The 21,093-nt window shown below is 45.0% G+C and overlaps 1 protein-coding gene across 4 annotated transcripts in view; it reads right to left on the bottom strand.

The window, feature by feature from the left end:
* HHAT (hedgehog acyltransferase) overlaps nt 1-21,093 on the bottom strand; it is a 364,684-nt gene that overhangs the window by 253,820 nt on the left and 89,771 nt on the right. For all 4 annotated transcript variants that reach the window (XM_066595598.1, XM_066595597.1, XM_066595599.1 and 1 more), the window contains exon 8: nt 16,744-16,894. In XM_066595598.1, the coding sequence (XP_066451695.1) occupies nt 16,744-16,894 (151 nt within the window). The remainder of the gene's footprint in view (nt 1-16,743; nt 16,895-21,093) is intronic.

Genomic DNA, 21,093 nt, shown 5'->3' with positions numbered 1-21,093 from the left:
GGACCCCCATATCCCGGACACTGTCCTGACAGTAACACTGGCCGAACGAAGGTCAGACCCTTGCATCCGCCCGGCAACTTTGAGCCCCTCGATGGAGGCCGTGGCGGCTTTAGCGAACCAGGTCCAGGTCCTTACGACCCTTGCCCAGGACCTAACAGCCCGCTTGCAGCTACAGGAACAAGTGGCAGCTGCAGGTCCCATGCAGCCCCCTTCCGCTCCAGGAACAATGTCAGAACCTCGAGCCACGCTTCCGGATTGCTTCTCCGGAGAGAGAGGTCAGTTTTTTGCATTTAGAGAGAGCTGCAAGCTCTACTTTGATCTCCGCCCCCACTCCTCTGGTACTGAATACCAGAAAGTGGGAATCGTAATTACCCGCCTGAGGGGAGAGCCCCAAAATTGGGCTTTCTCGTTACCAGCTGGCTCTCCCACCCGACTATCCCTTGACGCCTTTTTTTCCGCCTTGGGTCAAATTTATGACGAACCCGACCGGGCCGGCTACGCAGTCTCCAAGCTTCTGGCCCTGCGCCAGGGTCGCAAGATGGCGGAGGACTACTGCGCTGTATTCCGCCAACATTGTACAGAATCCGGGTGGAATGATGCCGCCCTAAAAGACCTATTTTTGACCGGTCTGTCTGAGGGTCTTAAGGACCTACTCGTGGCCCACCCGGAGCCTAGAACCCTGGAGCAAGCCATGTCGCTGGCTATTCGGGCCGACCGACGTTTGAGGGCCAGACACGCCGCTCGGACCACCCCACTCCCCACGTCCACTTCTTCGACTGACCCGACCTTTTTACCTCCCACCACCGAGGCCATGGAGCTGGGAGCCATGAACCCCAAGCAACGACGGGAATACCGCCTGAAGAAGAACCTCTGCTTCTACTGTGGGGAGCTGGGTCACCGCATTGCAACCTGCGCTAAGAAGCCACGGCAGGAAAAACTTCCGCTCCTAGGCAGTTGTCGGGAGGACTGTCTAGGAGCCAAGGTACTCCCTGTGTTGTCCAAAATGTTATTGCCCTGCACCCTAGAATTTCATGCTTTCCACCGTACTGGGCAAGCCTTCGTTGATTCTGGGGCTGCTGCTAATTTCGTTAACTTTAATTTCGTTGCTCAACTGTCCGGGGTTTTGTTACGTTTAGAGACTCCGATTTTTGTTTCAGGAGTGGACTCCACTCCATTGCAAGCAGGGGTTGTTAATCTGGTTACCCCTGAAGTAAGGTTTACTATAGGAGCCCTACACGTTGAAACCTGCACTTTTCTGGTGATGAGAGATTTGTCTGTGGACGTCGTCCTAGGCCTCCCCTGGCTCCGGGAGCACAACCCGGTAGTAAATTGGGACACGTTGGAACTGGTAGAGTGGGGTCCCCGCTGTGCCAACCACCTTTGTCCAGTGAAGGTGGGAATCTCCACCTGCGAGGGGAGTCCCCTACCTGATTACCTCTCTGATTTTTCTGACGTGTTCTCCAAGCAATTATCTGAAGCTCTGCCCCCTCATAGGGAATGGGACTGTAAAATCGACTTGATTCCTGGGGCCAAACTTCCTAAGGGCCGCATTTATAATGTTACGGTTCCAGAGAGAGAATCCATGAGGGACTATATCCAGGACAGCTTGGCCAAGGGGCACATCCGGCCCTCAGAATCCCCGGTGGGTGCCGGGTTTTTCTTCGTTGAGAAAAAGGATGGGGGTCTCCGGCCCTGTATTGACTATAGAGAGCTAAATAAAATCACAGTCCGAAACCAGTATGCTCTTCCACTCATTCCTGACCTCCTCAACCAGGTCGCTGGTGCCCAATGGTTTTCTAAACTTGATCTCAGGGGAGCATACAACCTCATCCGCATTCGGGAGGGGGATGAGTGGAAAACCGCCTTCAATACGCCCCTCGGTCATTTTGAATACCTAGTTATGCCTTTTGGATTGTGTAACGCCCCCGCCATTTTTCAGGGGTACATGAATTCAGTGTTTCAGGATATCATGGGGGTGTTCGTTGTTGTATATCTAGACGACATTCTGATTTTTTCCTCCGACTTGCCGAGTCACCATACTCATGTTCAGACTGTGCTAGCTCGACTCAGACATAACAAGCTGTTTGCTAAACTCGAGAAATGTGTTTTCGGGGTACAAAAGATATCATTCTTAGGGTATATCATCACGCCATGCGACTTCCAGATGGATCCTGGGAAGGTGAAAGCCATCACGGAGTGGGCCCAGCCAGGTTCATTGAAAGCCCTTCAACGCTTCCTCGGCTTCGCCAACTACTATCGCAAATTCATTAAAGACTTCTCCGTGGTGGCTAAACCTCTAACGGACCTCACTAGAAAGGGAGCAGATGTGAGTACCTGGTCTTCTGAGGCTCTGAGGGCCTTCGATACCCTAAAGGCGGCGTTCTCTTCTGCGCCCGTCCTAGTACAACCGGATCTGTCCTGCCCTTTTGTGGTGGAGGTAGATGCCTCTGAGTTTGGTGTGGGAGCGGTACTGTCCCAAGGTCCCTCCACACTCACTAACCTTAGACCGTGTGCCTATTTTTCTAGAAAGTTCTCTTCCACTGAACGGAACTATGATATAGGCAACCGGGAATTGCTGGCTATTAAGTGGGCTTTCGAAGAGTGGAGGCATTTTTTGGAAGGAGCCCATCACCAGATCACGGTACTCACAGACCATAAAAACCTCACCTATTTAGATTCTGCTAAGAGGTTAAATGCTCGGCAAGCCCGCTGGGCCTTGTTTTTCTCTCGGTTCGATTTTGTTGTTACCTATAGACCCGGTTCTAAGAATGTCAAGGCTGATGCCCTGTCTAGGAGTTTTGGTTCTCCGGAACCTTCCGAGTCTGAGCCTGAGAGCATTCTCTCCCCTGGGGTGGTCCTCGCTGCTGTCTCCTCCGACCTTTCACCTCTCATACACGCCGCTCAACAATCAGCTCCTGAAGCCCTTCCGGAAGGCAAATTATTTGTCCCGTTGTCACTGAGATTGAAAGTGTTAGAGGAGACACATGCTTCAGTCCTAGCTGGACACCCCGGCATCAGGGGTACTCTGGAGTTAGTATCCAGACTCTATTGGTGGCCGCTCATGGCCAAGGATGTACGGTTATTTGTGTCCGCGTGCCCGGTTTGCGCAAGGGGGAAGAATCTCAGGAGACGTCCTGAGGGTCCTCTTCTTCCCTTGCCCATTCCGTCCAGGCCATGGTCCCATTTGTCCATGGATTTTATTACTGATCTGCCATCCTCGCTGGGGAATACGGTCATTTGGGTAATAGTTGACCGTTTCTCTAAAATGTCACATTTTGTTCCGCTTTGCAAGTTGCCTAACGCCAAACTTCTGTCTGAAATGTTCATCAAGGAGATTGTTCGGTTACATGGGATCCCCGAGGATATTGTGTCAGATAGAGGGGTTCAGTTCGTCGCTCGCTTCTGGCGAGCTTTCTGTAAAAATCTAAACGTTAATTTGTCTTTTTCCTCCGCTTTCCATCCCGAGAGTAACGGACAAACGGAACGGATGAATCAAGAACTTATCCAGTACCTGCGACTTTTTGTCTCTGATAACCAGTATCAGTGGGCCAACTACTTACCTCTCGCCGAATTTGCTATTAACAACCATGTTAACTCGTCGACCCAATTGTCACCTTTTTTTTGTAACTATGGGTTCCATCCCCGGTTCTCGCTTTGTACTCCTTTTGTCTCGAACAATCCGGCCGCTGACATATCCTCTGAGGAACTGTGCACAGTTTGGGCCCAGGTTCGTAAGAACCTTCAGGGTTCCCAAGAGAAACTGCGTAAATACTCAAATAAAAGATGTACTATCTCTGCACCTTTTGTGGTCGGGGAGCAAGTTTTATTGTCATCCAAGAATCTGAGACTTAAGGTTCCCTCCCTGAAACTTGCTCCTCGGTTCATTGGCCCATTTACTGTTTCGCAGGTTATCAACCCGGTGTCATATAAGTTGGCACTTCCTGACTCCTGGAAGGTCCACAAGGTTTTTCACAAAAGCTTGCTTAAGAAGTATGTGACTCCAGTTCTACCCACCCAGAACCCGCCCCCTCCTTCTCTGGTACAGGGGGAACTGGAGTATGAAGTAGAAAGGCTTGTTGATGCCCGACGGGTTAGAGGTGTGCTGCAGTACCTGGTCCACTGGAGAGGATTTGGCCCTGAGGATAGGACATGGGTCCCTGCCAGGGACGTTCATGCGCCACGCCTAGTCCAGTCATTCCACAGGGCTTTCCCGCTTAAGCCCGCACCTGGCCATGGGGGTCCGGTGTCCCCCCGTAGAAGGGGGGGTACTGTCAGAACCTGCAACTCTCGGGGCCGCCGTGCCCACACCACCGGTCCTGCCACCCGGGTTACAGGAGTGCGGCACAGGGGAGCCCCGGTTCTTGTGATCTCCCCGGGCCGCTGTAAGACTGGTCGCCGCCGGGTTGCTAGGGAGGCAGCTGGTGCTTCTAGTCACTTGACTACCAGGCTGGCTTCCCTAGTAACTGTCTGTGCAGCAAGACTGGGGGCGTGCCCCCAGCACCTCCCTGATTAGCCCTGCTGCTGTCAGGCTCCCCGCCCCAATCAGCTTCTGGGGCGGGAGCACTGACAGCATTTAAATATGTGTGTTTTCCTTTCAGCCCTTGCCAGTGTTAGTTTGGTTCTCCAGCTGCACCCGCGTTTATCCTGACTACTCTTTGTGACCCCGGCTTTCCTGACACCTGCTTTTGGACTTGACTACGTTTTTGCCTGACCCCTCCGTACTGCGTACCCTCTTGTTGCCAACCCGGATTGTCTGACCATTCTACCGTTGTTTTGTCTCAGTGTCTGTTTGTCTTCCCGTGTCCCGCTTCCCTAGTGAGGGTAGGGACCGCCGCCCAGTTGTCGCCCTGGGGGTTAGCCCAGGGGGGCAAGTAGGCAGGGACAGGGGTTGCGGGATATCTCAGGGACCCCCATATCCCGGACACTGTCCTGACACATCCACACTCCAAACACTATGGGATGTCGCTTCTCTTCCTCCATCTTCACCTACATGGAAGCTGAAGGTGCTTCCATGTGGCTCTGAGTTAGCACTCTCTCAGGTAGCCAAGATAGAAGACCGCTACTCACTTAAGCACTTACATTTATAATCCCACTTGTACCATATGACAAGACAAACTGATACATCTACATGCAGGCAGTGATTTTATTACTGTTAACTACTCAAGCGCCACAGCTGTGCAACACACACACTGGATATGACAGGACAAGCTTTGCACAGTGCATTAACATAGCATAAAACATGTATGCCATTTATAGAGGGGACCAGGATAGTGTTCTGGGCCACTACACCAATATTCCTGCAGAATGATTCCAGCACCTAGTGGACACTATACCAGGATGAATTGTTGCAGTTCTGAAGGCCACAAAAGGTCTAATGTGCTACTAGATAGGGGTCTCTAATAAAGTGGCCATTTAGTGAATTTAGGAATTCTCCTGCCCTGCCAAGGTTGGAAATTCACAATAAACTACAGAATTGTAGAAGATGACCCTGTAGTGTTATTCTTACTGTATAATAATAAACTAGCTATATAATCCAATATTGAATTATGGGAATAGTAATGTCCAACAAAAGTTAATGAAAGCATGGACAGTGACACTGAGGCAGGAGTGATATTTTTTTTAATTGCCCAAATTGATCTATTTATTGATTCACTAGATTAGATGAAAGATGACCGCCATCAATCTTTACAAAGGAGATCTATAAAACTAATTCCATCAACTGTAATAGGTAACAAGCACATATGGGGAGAGACACAATTATACAAGGATATATATATAAGGAATATATAAGACAAGCCTGTAGACACCACCTCACTTTCTTAGAAATTGGTCAAGATAGAGGATGCATATGTACCCATCCATAGGCATGAGATACAAATACCCATAGACCTCTATGTACAGTACATTTACTAAAACAAAACTTTGTCCCCTCCTGTAACTCTGGAGCAGCAGTTCCCTGGTTGTGGGACCAAATTTCACATGCATCTAATGATGACCCTTCAGGATTTTTTCATCCGTTCAACCAAATTCAGTAGTTCATGACATTACTCGGTGCATGTGCCTATGGCTAGAAGCCCAGATATCTTGCAGGCAGTGGTAAGGAATATTGTGAGGCGCCCACCCACAGAGAAGTCCAGCTCTGCCACATCTCTTAGATCTAAGTGCATTCGGTCGACAGGAACATCCCATGCTGTTTTCTAATGCTTTCCAGTTGTCCGACATTGATACTTGTTGACAACTTTCCAGCAGTTGACTGGGAAATAGCAGAGATTAAACACCCCCTTGTGTTATTCCAGTTACACAAAGCTCTATAAACCATTACCTTCTCCTGGCATTTCACAAGTGTTTATCCCCAGGTTGCCCCTATATACAACCTATATATATTCGCTACAGGTCGAACTTACTCAGTAGGAATGACCAGTTACAGCTTTTTTTTGTATTCAGCTCGCGGGACCGGATGGCCAACAAATAGCAGGGCAGCGCTTAGTGGGGCTGTGTGAGAGAAGAAAGTAACGGAGAACTGTAAAAAATGTAGCTGCATATCAGCAGGGATGTGGCAGCCATCTTGGAAAATAGCGATTTAGGGAAAATCTAGACTAGCTGCCAAACTTGTGCGGATTTTTCCTATAAAGGTATGGAGAGAATACAGAGAATGGTGTGATTGAAGAAAAACATCCAGTGAAAGGGGATCCTGCGGATGTAAACGACTCAATGTTTTAACCTGATGAAGAACCTTGTGAGGGTCGAAACGTGTAGTAGTGTATCATTTATTCTGACAGTTCAATATATACTTTTGGACATATACTTTTGGTATCAGAAATCTAAAGTGTTTATCTTCCATGCAGCAGTGCAATTGTAGGCGGCTTTTCGACAAACGGGGTTAAAGGAGGATGTCAAAAATTGTTCTGATGAATCGGCGGTACATAGTTAAGCAAATTACAGCCAAATACAACGACGATGCTCCAACATATCCAACTCGTTTCTTTGCATAGATGGGTTAAGACATGATTATGAATCAATGAACCCTTCCTATCAGCTGTTCAAAACATTAGATATGAATGTCTAGATATGTGATAGTGTGCTGCTAGTGAAGAGAGGTTGGTCCCAAAATCAGTAGTTGATGTAATCACAGCAATCCTCAATGGATGAAGGGGAATGAACCAGACAACGCTCAGATGTTCGCCCACCAACGAAGGAAGGGGAATAAACCAGAGAAGGCTGAGATGTCTGCCCATCAACGGACAAAGGGGAACGAACCAGACAAGGCTCAGACATACGCCCACCAACGAACAGGTAGGGCAAACAAACATAGACCGGGTGTCCGACTACCAATTGGATGGGTAGATCAGACATAATACATAGTTCAGACACGGGACATCAGACCAAAACTAAACAAAACTGCACACCCACAGACCACCAACTTGATAGACAGAACAAGACAGAAAAAAAACAAAGGTCTGCACGGCATGCAACTTAACACTCCTGTTTAGTTAGCAGATTTAAAGGTATATGATTGGCTGATTGGCTGGCTGAACTCCACACACAGGCAGCCAAATCAACCACACCTACAGCAGTGTGCTCCTTGAAACCCACAGAACTACAGCTCCCAGAAGCACAATGTGACACTTCCTGTCCGCATCGGCCAATGTTCCTGCAGAACGATTTCAACACCTAGCGGAATCTAGACCATGAAGAATTGTTGCAGTTCTGAAGGACAAAGGAGGTCCAACGTGCTACTAGATGGGGATCTCTAATACATTACCCTACCAACAAGTGTACACATGAACAAAAATCAAAAGTATTTATTTCCATATGTTAATACGTAGTGCGGCCTCCTTTGGCTCTAATGACATCGGATACTCTCCATGGTATACTTTCTACTAACATGTAGTATACTTCAGTTGGTATTTCCCTCCATTCATCGTGCAAACATCTGGCAAGCTGTCTCTAAGAAGATGGATGCTGTTTGTATTTCCTGAACCAACATTCCAGTTCGTCTCAAAGATGTTTAGTAGGGTTCAGGTCGGAATCTGTACAGACCAGTCCAATCGTGGAACATCAATATCCTCAAACCAATGTAAAACAGCGTTGGATCTGTGACAAGGCACGTTGTCTTGTTGGAAGTATGGCTGACCGTTCCCAGAGTATTACCACATTGTCAGCAGCACATTATGGTTTAGAATGTCAGGGTACACCTTCGTGTTCATGGTTCTTGCCACTGAAACCATGCTACATAAAACATCTCCAGATCATAACGGAACCTCCTCCGCACATAAATACTAGCACAACAGACTCAGGCAAAAGGCGTTCCCCAGGCTCCTGCACACCCAGATATGTCCATCTGATTTGCAAATGGAGTTGTGTTATTCATCACTCTATAAAACGTCCTCCTATTACTGAACTGTCCAATGACAAAACTCCTTTGTACCATTGTAGACAGGCTGATGCATCTACATAGAGACAACTCACCAGACATTTACAGGATGACTGGAGTGAAATACCAGCTGAAGTATATCAGATGTTAGTAGAAAGTATACCACGGAGAGTATCTGATGCCATAAGGGCCTAGGGAGCCCCACTATGTATTAGCATGGAAGTAAAAACAACTTTTAATTCTTGCTCAGGTGTGTAATTACTTTTGGTAGGATAGTGTAAAATGGCCATTCGGAGTATATACTTTAGATTTTCCCCCCTTAACAGTGGAAATTCACTTTAAACTACTGGCTCATAGAAGATGACACCGTAATGTCATTGTTATAATAATAAACTAGAGGTATAATCAGGTAAGCCCGCTACTTGGAGGAATATCTCTAATAGATGTCCCCATTCATATATGCTAAAAGTTGATGCTGACAGTAAATTGTCAAGACTGGCACACATCCCTTGTGTTCCATACAGTGGCAATTTATAGTTAATGCCTTAAGCTGACAAATTAGTAAACGTTTAACGTGAAGTAATTAGTGAGTGATGATAAAGTATTTCCATATTTTCTGCAGTGCTTTGGAGATACAGTGTATGTAGTGCGGCAACTTGAGCATTCATTATCGGGCTTTGATTCTCGGCTTCTTTGCCGTCGCTATGTGGGAGTTGATGCTCAGTTGAGTCAATCCCATGAAAGTTTGAGATTCTGATGTAGCACAGTTGGAAAAAGTCTCTTGCAATTTAGTAACTTTTTGATAGTACGGTCCTTTTAAACAAATGCCACATTCACCTCGTGTTTGCTGAAGCGTTCCTAAAGCCTATTCATAAAACAGCAGTGTGGGCAGAGAATCAAAGCGAGATGAATAGAACATCCATGCTTTAACCTATCAAGGAAAGAATTCAAGGAGAGACACTATGTAATTGTCTACAACTAAGAGGTTACAGACGTACTAAATATGAGTGCTGAAACAGAAGTTTTTGTATGTGTCTTCTACACTTAACTACTAGTAATTATTAGGGAATTATAGCAGCAGTGTTTCTGGTGGTGTAATGCGCCATACAGCTTTGCTACATGCACGTCACACACACAGCTCTGCTACATACATTGTTCATCCTATACAACAGGGACTAGAAGCAGCACGGCACTGGAGATGAAGGACCTGTGATGACGTCACCGTCGTGCTCCAGTCTTGATCACATGACAGTGACACTCATCCCAAGCGAATGACTTACATGCTCTGCCCCTGATCACATGACGGTGACATCAGAGGCATAACTTGAAGCTCCCGGGCCCCAATTCAAAACCTGTATCAGGGCCCCCAACTATAATGCTTTACTCATAGTACTGGGCTCCCTATATGGAGAAGAGAGGCCTTATGGGCCCCCTAAGGCTCCTGGGCACGGGTGCAACCGCATCCCCTGCATCCTCTATAGTTACGCCCCTGGGTGACGTCATCAAAGGTACTGCATCCTTGTGCAGATAACGGGTGGACTGCAAATCCCCTGCAGCCTCAGTTACTATCGAATACTAATAAACACCTAGCCGAACAGCAGCCATGTGTGTTCAGGACCTGTGATGACGTCACCGACATATCATCAGGGGCGGAGCATGTAACTCCCTCACCAGGAATGAAGGACCTTTGATGATGTCACATTCATGTGATTAGGGGAGGAGCATGTAAGTCACTCACAAGTCCACCCGCTCACACATGGTCGGATGGACAGACAGGTCGTCGTTAGTAGTTTGACTAATAAACAGTTTTCTTCTAGACTTCAATATTGATAAGCCATAAATATTTGAACCATCAGGCTCCAACTCTTGGCAATACTGCCGATCAACCCAAACGATTGCAGCTTTGCCTGGTGCTGCATTATCAGGGCTGTTTGAGTGAATAGGACTGAGTTGCAGTAATGGGCATAGCCACAACTGTATGTATGGCGCTAATGATAGGCTATTAATAACATTCCAGAAAACTATTTAAACACTGATTTGCACAGAGCTATTTCCTGTGTAGCTAAATTTGGTCTAAGCACACACAATTTTAGAACTGTCCCGAAAGTGTCACAAAAGCAGAAGCATCAAGCTAAGTCCAAACAGTCACCACAGGACCACTGCTTCTGAATTGGCCTTCTCTAAAAATGTAGTGTTGTTCCAAGTTTTGTTGAAAGATACACATATTTCACTTTCCACCCCAAGAAACGTTCCACCACGTCTAGTGCCAAACTACATAGGTGTTATATCCGAGCTGGACACAAAACACCTCATCTGGATTGGACGTAATTCGTTGTCTTAAAAGGACGGAAATACATACAATATATTAACGAGGAGAATACAAAATATTCATAACAAAACTAAATAGTGGGGGAAAAGGGAAATCTGACCCTAACCAACTAATGCAAAGAGATCCTACCTAAAAGCAGAGCACTCACCTTGATGAGAGTGACCCCACATCAGGAGCCTGGGGTGAACCTGACTGTCCGTCATTGGAAAACAGGGAAAATGTTACTACAGTAAATTACAATATTGATGGTATAGATGGTAAACAAGCATACAACGAACCAGACGAAATACCAATGCAGAATGAGCAAGCATCAGTCAAGAGATATTACAACATCCCAAACATTCTTAAGGCCGTGTTCACACAGCAGTTATTCTCATACTAGTTTTATGAGTTGCAAGATGCACAAAACTCGCAGGAAGATGCAACCTATTATTTACAATGGGTGTATTTATATGGACGATTTTTATTTCACAGCTATACTGCCAGATAGAAACATACTAGTTTTTGGACGATCCTGCCCAAAATGCATCACACTTGCATAGAAAATAGCAGGTTTACCAGTGCAATATCGATCAGAGTTTTTTGGACCCAAATCGTGCTTCTCTGTGAATACAGCCTCACACCAAACAGACTTATCCGACAGTAGAGCTGCCGACTTAACCCGAAACACCATGAGATTAGAAGTATAACCAGAGTCCTCAATGAGGAGGAGCCAGAATAAATAGGTACAGACAAATGCTGATTGGGTCGGCTGGGACACACGCCACTCAACTGACCAATCCATCAACACACCAGCAGAGAATTGTTCATGTCAGCATCTAATGTCAGAAAGACATTGAGCATACATGAGCTAGTATGTGGATTCCATGGGCCGGGGTCTGCTCCTGCTTAGTAGTGGGGTTACTGTGGCTATCTGGCAGCTGCAGTCCCATTGATTGTCACAATCCCATCTGTGAAATCACTACTGGTCATCACACATTTTGAGGACATAACTGACAATGTCGATGACATTTCCTTAATAAGTCATTATCAAATGCATTGGAAACTCACCCCCAAAGGTCACATACCTCTAACATGAGTCTCCCCTACCTACTGTAGTTGCATAAGTCAGACGCTCAGTTTTGAGGTCACTTATAGTGGAATGGGGGAGTACAGGCTCAACTTTCGTACACTGCCTGCCAGCCACAGCCTAGAGAGCACATTATGGGGTAATTGTTACTTGTATTGTAGGTATATGTCATTGAAACTCACAATGGAGTGAATAGTGAACAGGGTTCATACAGTTTTCTTTTCATTTCCATTATATTACCAGGTATTCCATGACTTTCATCAAATTCCAGGTTTTCCATGACGCGTATAAACCCTGGTGAAAAATTTTGGTCAGGTAAATAGGCCCAAAGTGCAACAAGGGCTGAGAGTAGGAACTCCAACTGCCGCAACATCCACACTTTAATATTGCATCATTTTAGGTCTAAATCTTTATATGTAATATCGTAACATATTTCATAGCAGCCGGGGCTGTCTTTTCCTGAAACAAAAGCTACAAACCCCAGAAAAGCTGTTTGCCTGCATCCACCACTAAGGACAGCTTTGAAGCTTATTGCATACTGTTTATACATTGAATTCAATGACAACTTTGTACACAGTAAGCTCATAAGCTCCCCCTAATGGCAGCTTCAAACCGTCAATTTTTTCACTTAATCATATTTCTATGCAGGGGATTTGGAACGTTGTCTTAGTAAAAAAAGATGAAGATCTGTCTGCTATTAAGAAATTACTCTAATCTGTGCAGATTTTAGGACCGATGTACATAATTCTTTAGCTTCTTTTTATTGTATGCAGCAGTGAACTCTGCTTCTAAATTACTGAATTAACGTGTAATGCAACTAATACAAATATTCCCATGCTGATTGCTTGCCTTCAGTCTGTTGTAATCCATATTCCAGTTATATTAAATGTTATTATGTATGCAGATAGTGCAATTTACAGATTACTATGCATGCTCATGATGTCCCATGAAAGACAACAAGGACTGAGAACACGCACAATATGTTATCTATCAATGTCTTTACCAACAAAGCACAACCCTCTCACCCAAACATCACCTCTCGCCTCCCTATAGGAAGCATGCCATGTTAAGCCATGTACTTAATTGGAAGGGTATGATGTTCATCTCCAATGTCAATGAAGGTCAGACAACAACAAACGTCTTCATCTATTAGAGCAAAGCAGCTGGAGAATTTATAGACTAATGAGTTCTCATAATCAAAGTGACTTTCAATTCTAATATAAAAAATCTATTTGTAAAAATTCTGGTTGAGATATCCGAAGTCACGTTCTTCTAGCACATACATCATCTCGTACTTAGAGAGTCCCAAGGTGGACCTTGGTTTTCATTTTCATGGATGAAAGACAGAAGCTACTAAAATGCAGATCAGGTCAAGGACAGCCCAATAATTTGTGAGCTGCAAGTTTTAATTAATAACATCCAAGAAACTATGGGATACTGAGAAAAGGTCAACGTACGCCTAATGGAATCGTGGCATTTAAGGATATGGGTATCAAAGCTGTAAAGATGTGGACGGAAGAAAAGAACCATCCAAAATGCACTAACCACTACAGAAATAGAGTTATATCAATCAGCCATGGCAATCCACTGGGTGCTGATCATGGTATCCTAATAATGAGACTGACCCAAGGACATACTCATGGTAGTTAGCTTCCTTAACTATTAAATGGTGGCATCAGTAGATGAGATGCAGCAAGATTGGCACAACCAATTTCCAGTGATTTGCTAAGCATATGAAATGGGTTGAAGTTACCCAAGGTCACTCTCACAGACAGTTCTTACAGAATGAGATTGACCAGAGAACTTCCTCATTCTGATGTCTCTTCATTCTGTCTCTTAGTTTTGTGCTTTACTGAGTTGAGGTCCATTAATATACATTCAAGGTATTTCTAGTCATGACATTAGAAATATTAATCGGTGATGCACTTTCTAACAAAGGTTAGTAGTGGATAATGGGTTGGGGGAATAAAAAGGGAACAATGTTCTCCTTGCCCAGCCTTCCAACACAAGGCTTACTCCGCCCAGGCTGGATGATGTTCATGTGGCATAATGTTTCCAATTGTTAAGACCATAAAAGGCATTCAGTAGCAATTTGTCTTATCTTAACCATTATGTGGCTGTTTCATATCATGAAAGTGGAATTTGAGTCAACGTTTGCCCCATGCTCCATGACGGGTATGTTTCCATAGACGCCCCATCACCCACAATTTCCTTTTCCCTTGAGTGTCATTTTCCAGTTTTTCTTTCTCTTCCAGAATTAACTTATCTAAGAGTTCTTCTATACGATCTTCTGGTTCATCAATTACTAAATATGAGTCATTTCCTTCAAAAGTGCATGAATCTGATTGAATTTGATTCATGTTCCTTCTTTTTTGCTATAATTATCTCACTTTCACTACTTTTTCCAAAGGCTTCTGCCTCACTTTTTGCTCACACTACTTAGGACCCCACTGTGTACTTTACAGTTGCCGGTTGGTTCTATACTACAACTATATAATTGAGTTAGCGTTACAAGTAAGTATTTCTGTAGTAAGATGTCAGGTGTCATACTTTTGCCTTGAGGGATGTTTATGTTAAAATATCTGTCAATAGCTTGCCCTAAGGCCCAATGCCCATGGGCAGATTTGATTTGCAATTCAAGCCACCCATAGGGAAGCATGGGCATCCGGACTGGAATTAAAGAATACAGATTTGTTTTGTGGACCTTTTGGTCTGGAAAACAAATCGCAGCCTGCTCTATTTCAGTGTGGTTCCCACACAGACGGCTTCCATTGAAGTCAAGGGAAGCCGTCCGATTCGTGCGGATCATCCGCAGTACAGATGTCCGAGAAGAAGAGAGGCCCACGCGGCCGACATCGCCTGCAGACACAGGTACGCAGGGTTGGATTCGGCTGTGGGCTCCCGCATGCAGAATCCGATCACCCCCTGGACATGAGGCCTAAAATTAAGATAACGGGTGTTTGGAGCAGAGTGTTTGTGTTTAAAGTAAGAAGTGGCAGAATTTGGGTCACAGCCGCTCTCTTCTCATTTGGGCCCTGCAGGGAGCACAGTCCAAAAGTGCTGGGCATTCAATGTGTTAAAGGGGTTGTCTTATTAAGGTGACAATTTCCAATTGGAGCGAAACAAGATGTAAGGTGCTTTAGATACTTTTGGGTGTAGTTATTTAATATTTCAGTGTTTGAAACTGTTGTTTTAGGTTTTGTGCTCCAGGTGCCAGTATTGATGGATGGATGGTGCACAGCAGTAACAGTAGTGGAGGGTTGGTGTGTTGCTAGGTGATGTCCAAAATTATTAAAAGGAGGTATATCAGGAAGGCTGGTGTTGTGACGCATTCAAAGTTGGCCAGAGCAGAGAGGAGTGGGTCAGGCTCCCATGAGGTGCTACTAGAAAAGGCCAGTATTCACAAGCCAGGTAAACCTAAGAAAATCCTCAAGAACCAACCACCTGTTGGCTGAAGTGTGCTGCTGTCTCAACCAGTGCTGGGAGAAAGACATCCATGAAGTTGTGTAATAGAAAGTTTCCTGATTGAAGCAGAAATGTGGATCTGTCTCCTAATGTCCACCAATTACTGCTAACGGTAAGGAGCCGGACCAAACCCGCAGCTAGCTCAGCGGTTCCTATGGTGGTGGGGTGTCAATGTTTGATCCTGCCAGAAGCACCCAAGCCTGCAGGACCTCTTTATCATATCAGCAGGATTAACATCGCAAACAGAGGGGAAATGTCACCCCACAAAATGAGGGGATGAAGGCTGAATACATGAGCCATGCTGAAGCTTCAATGGAACTCCAGTTAATAGGGTGAGACTAATTATTAGGAAATTACAGTACCAGTGTTTCTGGTGGTGCAATGCTACATGCACGTCACACACACAGCTCTGCTATATGAATTGTTCATCCCATACAACAGGGATCAGAAGCAGCACAGCAATGGAAATGAAGGACCTGTGATGACGTCACCGTCAGGCTCAACCCCCGATCACATGACGGTGACGCTCATCCCGAGTGAATGACTTACGTGCTCTGCCCCTGACCACATGACGGTGACGTTATCAAAGGTCCTGCATCCTTGTGCAGATTTCGGGTGGACTACAAACCCCCTCCGGCCTCAGTTGCTATGGAATACTAACGAGCACCTAGCTGGACAGCAGCCATGTGGGTACAGGACCTGTGATGTCACCATCATGTGATCAGGGGCGGAGCATGTAACTCCTTCCCTGGGGATGAAGGACCTTTGATGATATCACTGTCATGTGATCAGGGGTGGAGCATGTAAGTCATGCACAAACCCACTCACTCACGCACGGACAGATCATCGTTAGTAGTTTGACTGGCTAAGGGGAAGCGAATGAGAGGTGCATAGGATTACCGTGGCAACCAATGCATCCATGGAAAAAGATAGAGTAGCGTGACCAGCTGATTCAAAATTTCAAGGCCTAATGTTGGATCACAGAAGCAAAGTTCAAGATCTATATTGACAAAAAGCATTAGCTTCTTCAGAGCTATGGCACTTTAGTGCAATTTGACCCCTTGCAGGGGTTTGGGTTCCTGAAAAGACACAACCAAGTGGAGGAAATATTTGTCCACAGGATGTCTGTGGCATGAGGTGAGCTTCTCAGCCATTTCCACGATCTGGAGGTAGGAGAGACGGTATTCTATACCTCAGTACGGGAACAGCGGGGAGCCTAGACAGCGGATGTTCATCACTGAGCTCTGAAGTAACCGACATTGCACTGGACTAAGCCAGTGAACTTAAAAGAAGGGCTGCCATATGAAGAAGGAAGGGGAGCTGTCACACTGTGAGTAAGAGGGAAAGGAGCGGACACACTGAGAGAATTCTGACCCCAGACCCTAAAACTTTGGATCTGTTATGACAATGAGTTGGTGAGCTCAGCAGATAGGGACAAAATTTTCTATCCCATTATATAATACGCTGTTAACGCTGAAGAAGAGAATAATGACAAAAGACACTGACCTCCAAATACCAGCAAAGCTGTACATTGTGCTGACACAGCGTGGTAATGCCGGAGCATTCAAGCCATCCAGTTGTACAATGAGCACTGGAAAGCCATACAGGACCAAATACTTCACATAAAAGAAGAGAACCTGTGCCAACGCGAGGCCTCCTGGAAGACAAAACAAACAATATAAAGGAAAAGAGGGTTGTGTACCGTATGGATGTGCATAAAAAGCATTTTCAGCAACTTTCTAATGTATCATTAGAAGATATTTTAGGAGTCTTATGGCGGCCATATAAAAATATATAGCCATCCGCAAGAACCTGCATGCACAAGGTAATCCTTCTCCATTGCACATATGTATAGTTGCAAAATAAGTAAGTGAACCCTTTGGAATGACCTGGATGTTTGCATTGAATACTATTAAAATGCTGTCTGTTTGTTTGTTTATAGCTGGGACACGGGATAACCACAGGGTCTTCTGTTCTGAGCACTTCACGAACGGAGTTCTGCAGTGTGTTTCAGCCAGATCTCCAGACCTGAACTCAGAGCATCATACATGGATGGAGCTAAAGACAGTGTCGTTAGCTCCTTAAATAACAATCTAACTAATAATACACAGTCAGTTATACTGTTCATGTCTTATATTGAAACCCCATTTACAGTGCAGGAAGTGAAAGAAAGTGAACCTCTGTGTTAATGACTTCTGCAAGAGATAATTAGCTAAAGGGTTTTTCAATTAAGGAGAAGATATTGAAAGTGTGAGTTTCACAAGTGCCTTGCACGTTGGATAAGGGCACACAAAGCCTGGTTACTGACAAATCTGTTCTTCTCAAGAAAGACTGATTAATGTGAACCATGTCTCGTTGCAAACAACTTCAGAAGACCTCAGAGATATTTTATAGCCATGCTACAAAAGCTAAAGACCTGGGTCCACATTAGAGATGAGCGAGCACCCAAATGCTCAGGTCTGCGTTATTTGAGTTGAGCTTTTCGGAAAATTCGAGTAACGAACCCCATTGACTACAATGGAGACTCGAGCATTTTTTTTCGTGTATTCGTTCTCTCTCTCTCTCTCCCGCTGTCTGCCAGCCAAAAAATTTGCCATTCACGCATGTGCTGCATTGCGGCGGGGAGGGGCCAAAACAGGCACGTCACAGCGGGGAGGAGCCAAAAACTGAGGCGGTGTCGAATACTGCATGATGCTCATTCGAGTAACGAGCACCATCGAGTACGCTAATACTCGAACGAGCATCAAGCTCGGCAGAGTACGCTCACTCAACTCTAGTCCACATCTATCCATGGTCAGAAAATGTTGCACAAACGGAGAGAAATCCATGACTGTTGTTACTCTCCCAAGGGGCGAGTGTCATCCAGGGTTGCCAACTGTCCATACATTGCTAGAGAATTCAGAAAAATAAGGTAAAAACACACAACAACATTATGTTTAGAGGAAAGCCTCTGCCCTCATCTCAAATCTGATATCATCCATAAAGAAAGTGAATGGTGAGGACTGCCCACTTGACACATTCAGAGCACCAAGAGCTGGACCTAAGACTGTCTGAAGCGAAGAGAAGTTAGTATGGAGAATAAAAAAATGAGGATAGTTAGCATGGCTGCAGAGCCACACAGACAGCCCTGCTGACGGCATCCCATGACAGGTTCTCTTTAACAGCCCATATCATTTATATCTCTAGTTTTATACAGAGGAGTACAAACATTTTCTTTCCTCTCAGATTTATGGGGATTCCAACAGAAAAATAATTGTCCCATGTTCTATTGATACTATTAATGATTCTCTTAAGGAAGAATATCCATGTAAGGGTACTAGAGATGAGCGAGCATACTCGCTAAGGACAATTACTCAATTGAGGATTGTCCTTAGCGAGTATCTCCCCACTCGGAAGAAAAGGTTCAGCTGCCGGCGCGGGTGCCAGGTGAGTTGCGGCCATGAGCAGGGGGGAGCGGGGGGGAGAGAGAGAGAGATCTCCCCTCCATTCCTCCCCGCTCTCTCCTGCCGCTCCCCGCCCGCCGCCGGCAGCCGAATCTTTCCTCCCGAGCGGGCAGGTACTCGCTAAGGGCAATGCTTGATCGAGCAATTGCCCTTAGCGAGTATGCTCGCTCATCTCTAAAGGGTACTTAGCTCCCCAACAGCCGTCCCAACAATTATCGATTCTGTGCCTTCATATAGGAGCGATAGTCGTTCTGTGAATGGAGGCGGAGCGTGCTGGCGATCCCTTCTGGCCGTCCGCCTCCATTCAGAGTGAACAGTCAGTCGTTCATAGACAAATAACTGCTTGTTTATACAGGCCAACAGTCGCTTGGTTTTTAGCTGAGCTGAAAACAAAGTGACTCCAACAAGCGAGCGACTCTCACTCACTTGCCCTGTCTGGTCCCGAATTTGCATGGAAGGAAAGTTACCTTTAATAACTCTTGAGAGATAAGCCAGGTAACTGTCGGCCTGTGAAAAAGCATCCTTATATGGTGCCATACACAGAAACTATATGGTAGCAATGGTGTTACATTGACCCCATATGGGAGAACTGTAGGCACTCTTGTGATGTCATACAAGCTCTGCTGTGTGTATGAAGCTGAAGCAGTAGAGTAGTAGAATATCTCAGTATGACAACTTTCACATAGTAGTATTTTGCATGTTTTATCATTGAACTTTGTGTATATAGGAGATCTGGAGCTCTGTTTGAGGAAAAACATACATCTATGGACAGTCACTTTGAGCAAATTCATGAGTTTATCCCGATAGCTTTATAGTTCAGAAGATTTCAAGAAAAACTGGAGTTGAAATTTATTTGGATAATGAAACAGATAAAAACAATGTTACGATGGCTATAGGTAGTAGATACAGGCATAAAGCATGCACGGCATGCACATATGTAGACTGACAGTATTTGCTTGACAATAGGCGTCAGCGGATCTTCCTCTAGGGAAATTACGCTTTTCCATCCATATAAGATGTACAATGAGGCTCATTTCAAGGAATGGAAAATCACATTCTAAAACAGCCATGACTTTACGAACACCAATAATAGACTACAATACTGTGACTGGAGAGCGAGTCGGTAACACCGCATTATGGAAGCAATCATCTGCCTTCCCAGCTAATATTTGTTTTCGGCTGCCACAATCTGCAGAGAACTCTCTGTAAAATGCCATTAGGTTGGCTGATTTGTGTTTCTCGCAGCGTATCAGATGCCGAACATTTTATTATTTTCTCATCGTAATGAGGCGGGTTAAGGGGAAAAAAAAATCACAAATAGATGTCTTTGTTTGTATTTCATTACCATTTAGATCGATAGTCCGGATACATATTCATACAGCAAATATGGCTCTTACAGTAGCTACCCTCATCAGTTACATCAACCATGAAGGCATAAAATGCAAAGTCTATAGCTGGAGGCATTATGATTGCTATTAATAGTCTTAGAGCTCCATGCCCACGGCCGTATGCGGGTCCCCCGCGGCGTTTTATACATTCAGCAGCCATACACTCTGACGGCAGAAGTCGGCAGAGATGGCGTATGGCTGTAAATGGCACTGTGCATGCCCACGAATCACACACTCACGGACATGCGCAGTTTCATTTTTTTTTTTTTCTTAATTCCATATGGAAACACGGCCCATACGCAATTTATTACATATGGACAGCATATCATACATTGCCCATACAAAAGTATAGGGCTCAGGCTGTGTACAAACATAGAGAAATAGAGCATGCTGCTATTTATTTCTCTTGCCTATTGATACGCTGTGCCCACTCGCCAGTGTGCATGGGTCAATGAAAGTCCATTGGCTGTCATTGACTCCACTCACCACATATAATGTGTGCGTTCTACACACGTTTTCACAGTGAAAACACGGTCATATATATGCAACAAACCCATGCTGGCTCTGGTTAATTACTCCATTCTCATCCAAGTACTGGCATACATGCTGTTCGTTCAAAGCGCTTTCCCGATATAGAAGTCAGGCTCACAGGCCTATAGTTTCCTGGATCCACCTTCGTTCCTTTTTTGAAGTTGGGGACATTTGCGTTTTTTCCAATCTTCTGGGACTTCTGTTCTCCAGGAATTTTCAAAGATTATAGCGAGTGGTTTAGCAATTACCTCCGCTGCTTCCTTTAGTATCCTAGGATGTAATTCACCTGGACCTTGAAACTTGAATTCATTTAATTAGTGAGAAAGCCTGTTTGCGCCTTAATGACATTTTTTTTTGCTTTCAGTCATCGTTGCATTCCGTAGCCATAACATTTTAAATCTTCTGTTGCACATATAATGTATTGTATAACTTTTATTAATTTATTTTAGGGTGATTTGGGAACAAAAAAAAGAAATTCTGTCATTTCTATTTTG

Source organism: Eleutherodactylus coqui, chromosome 3 (assembly GCF_035609145.1).
Source record: "Eleutherodactylus coqui strain aEleCoq1 chromosome 3, aEleCoq1.hap1, whole genome shotgun sequence".
NCBI classification, from domain to species: domain Eukaryota; kingdom Metazoa; phylum Chordata; class Amphibia; order Anura; family Eleutherodactylidae; genus Eleutherodactylus; species Eleutherodactylus coqui.
The sequence above is the reverse complement of the archived record's forward strand: the minus strand, read 5'-3'. Positions and strand labels throughout refer to the sequence as shown.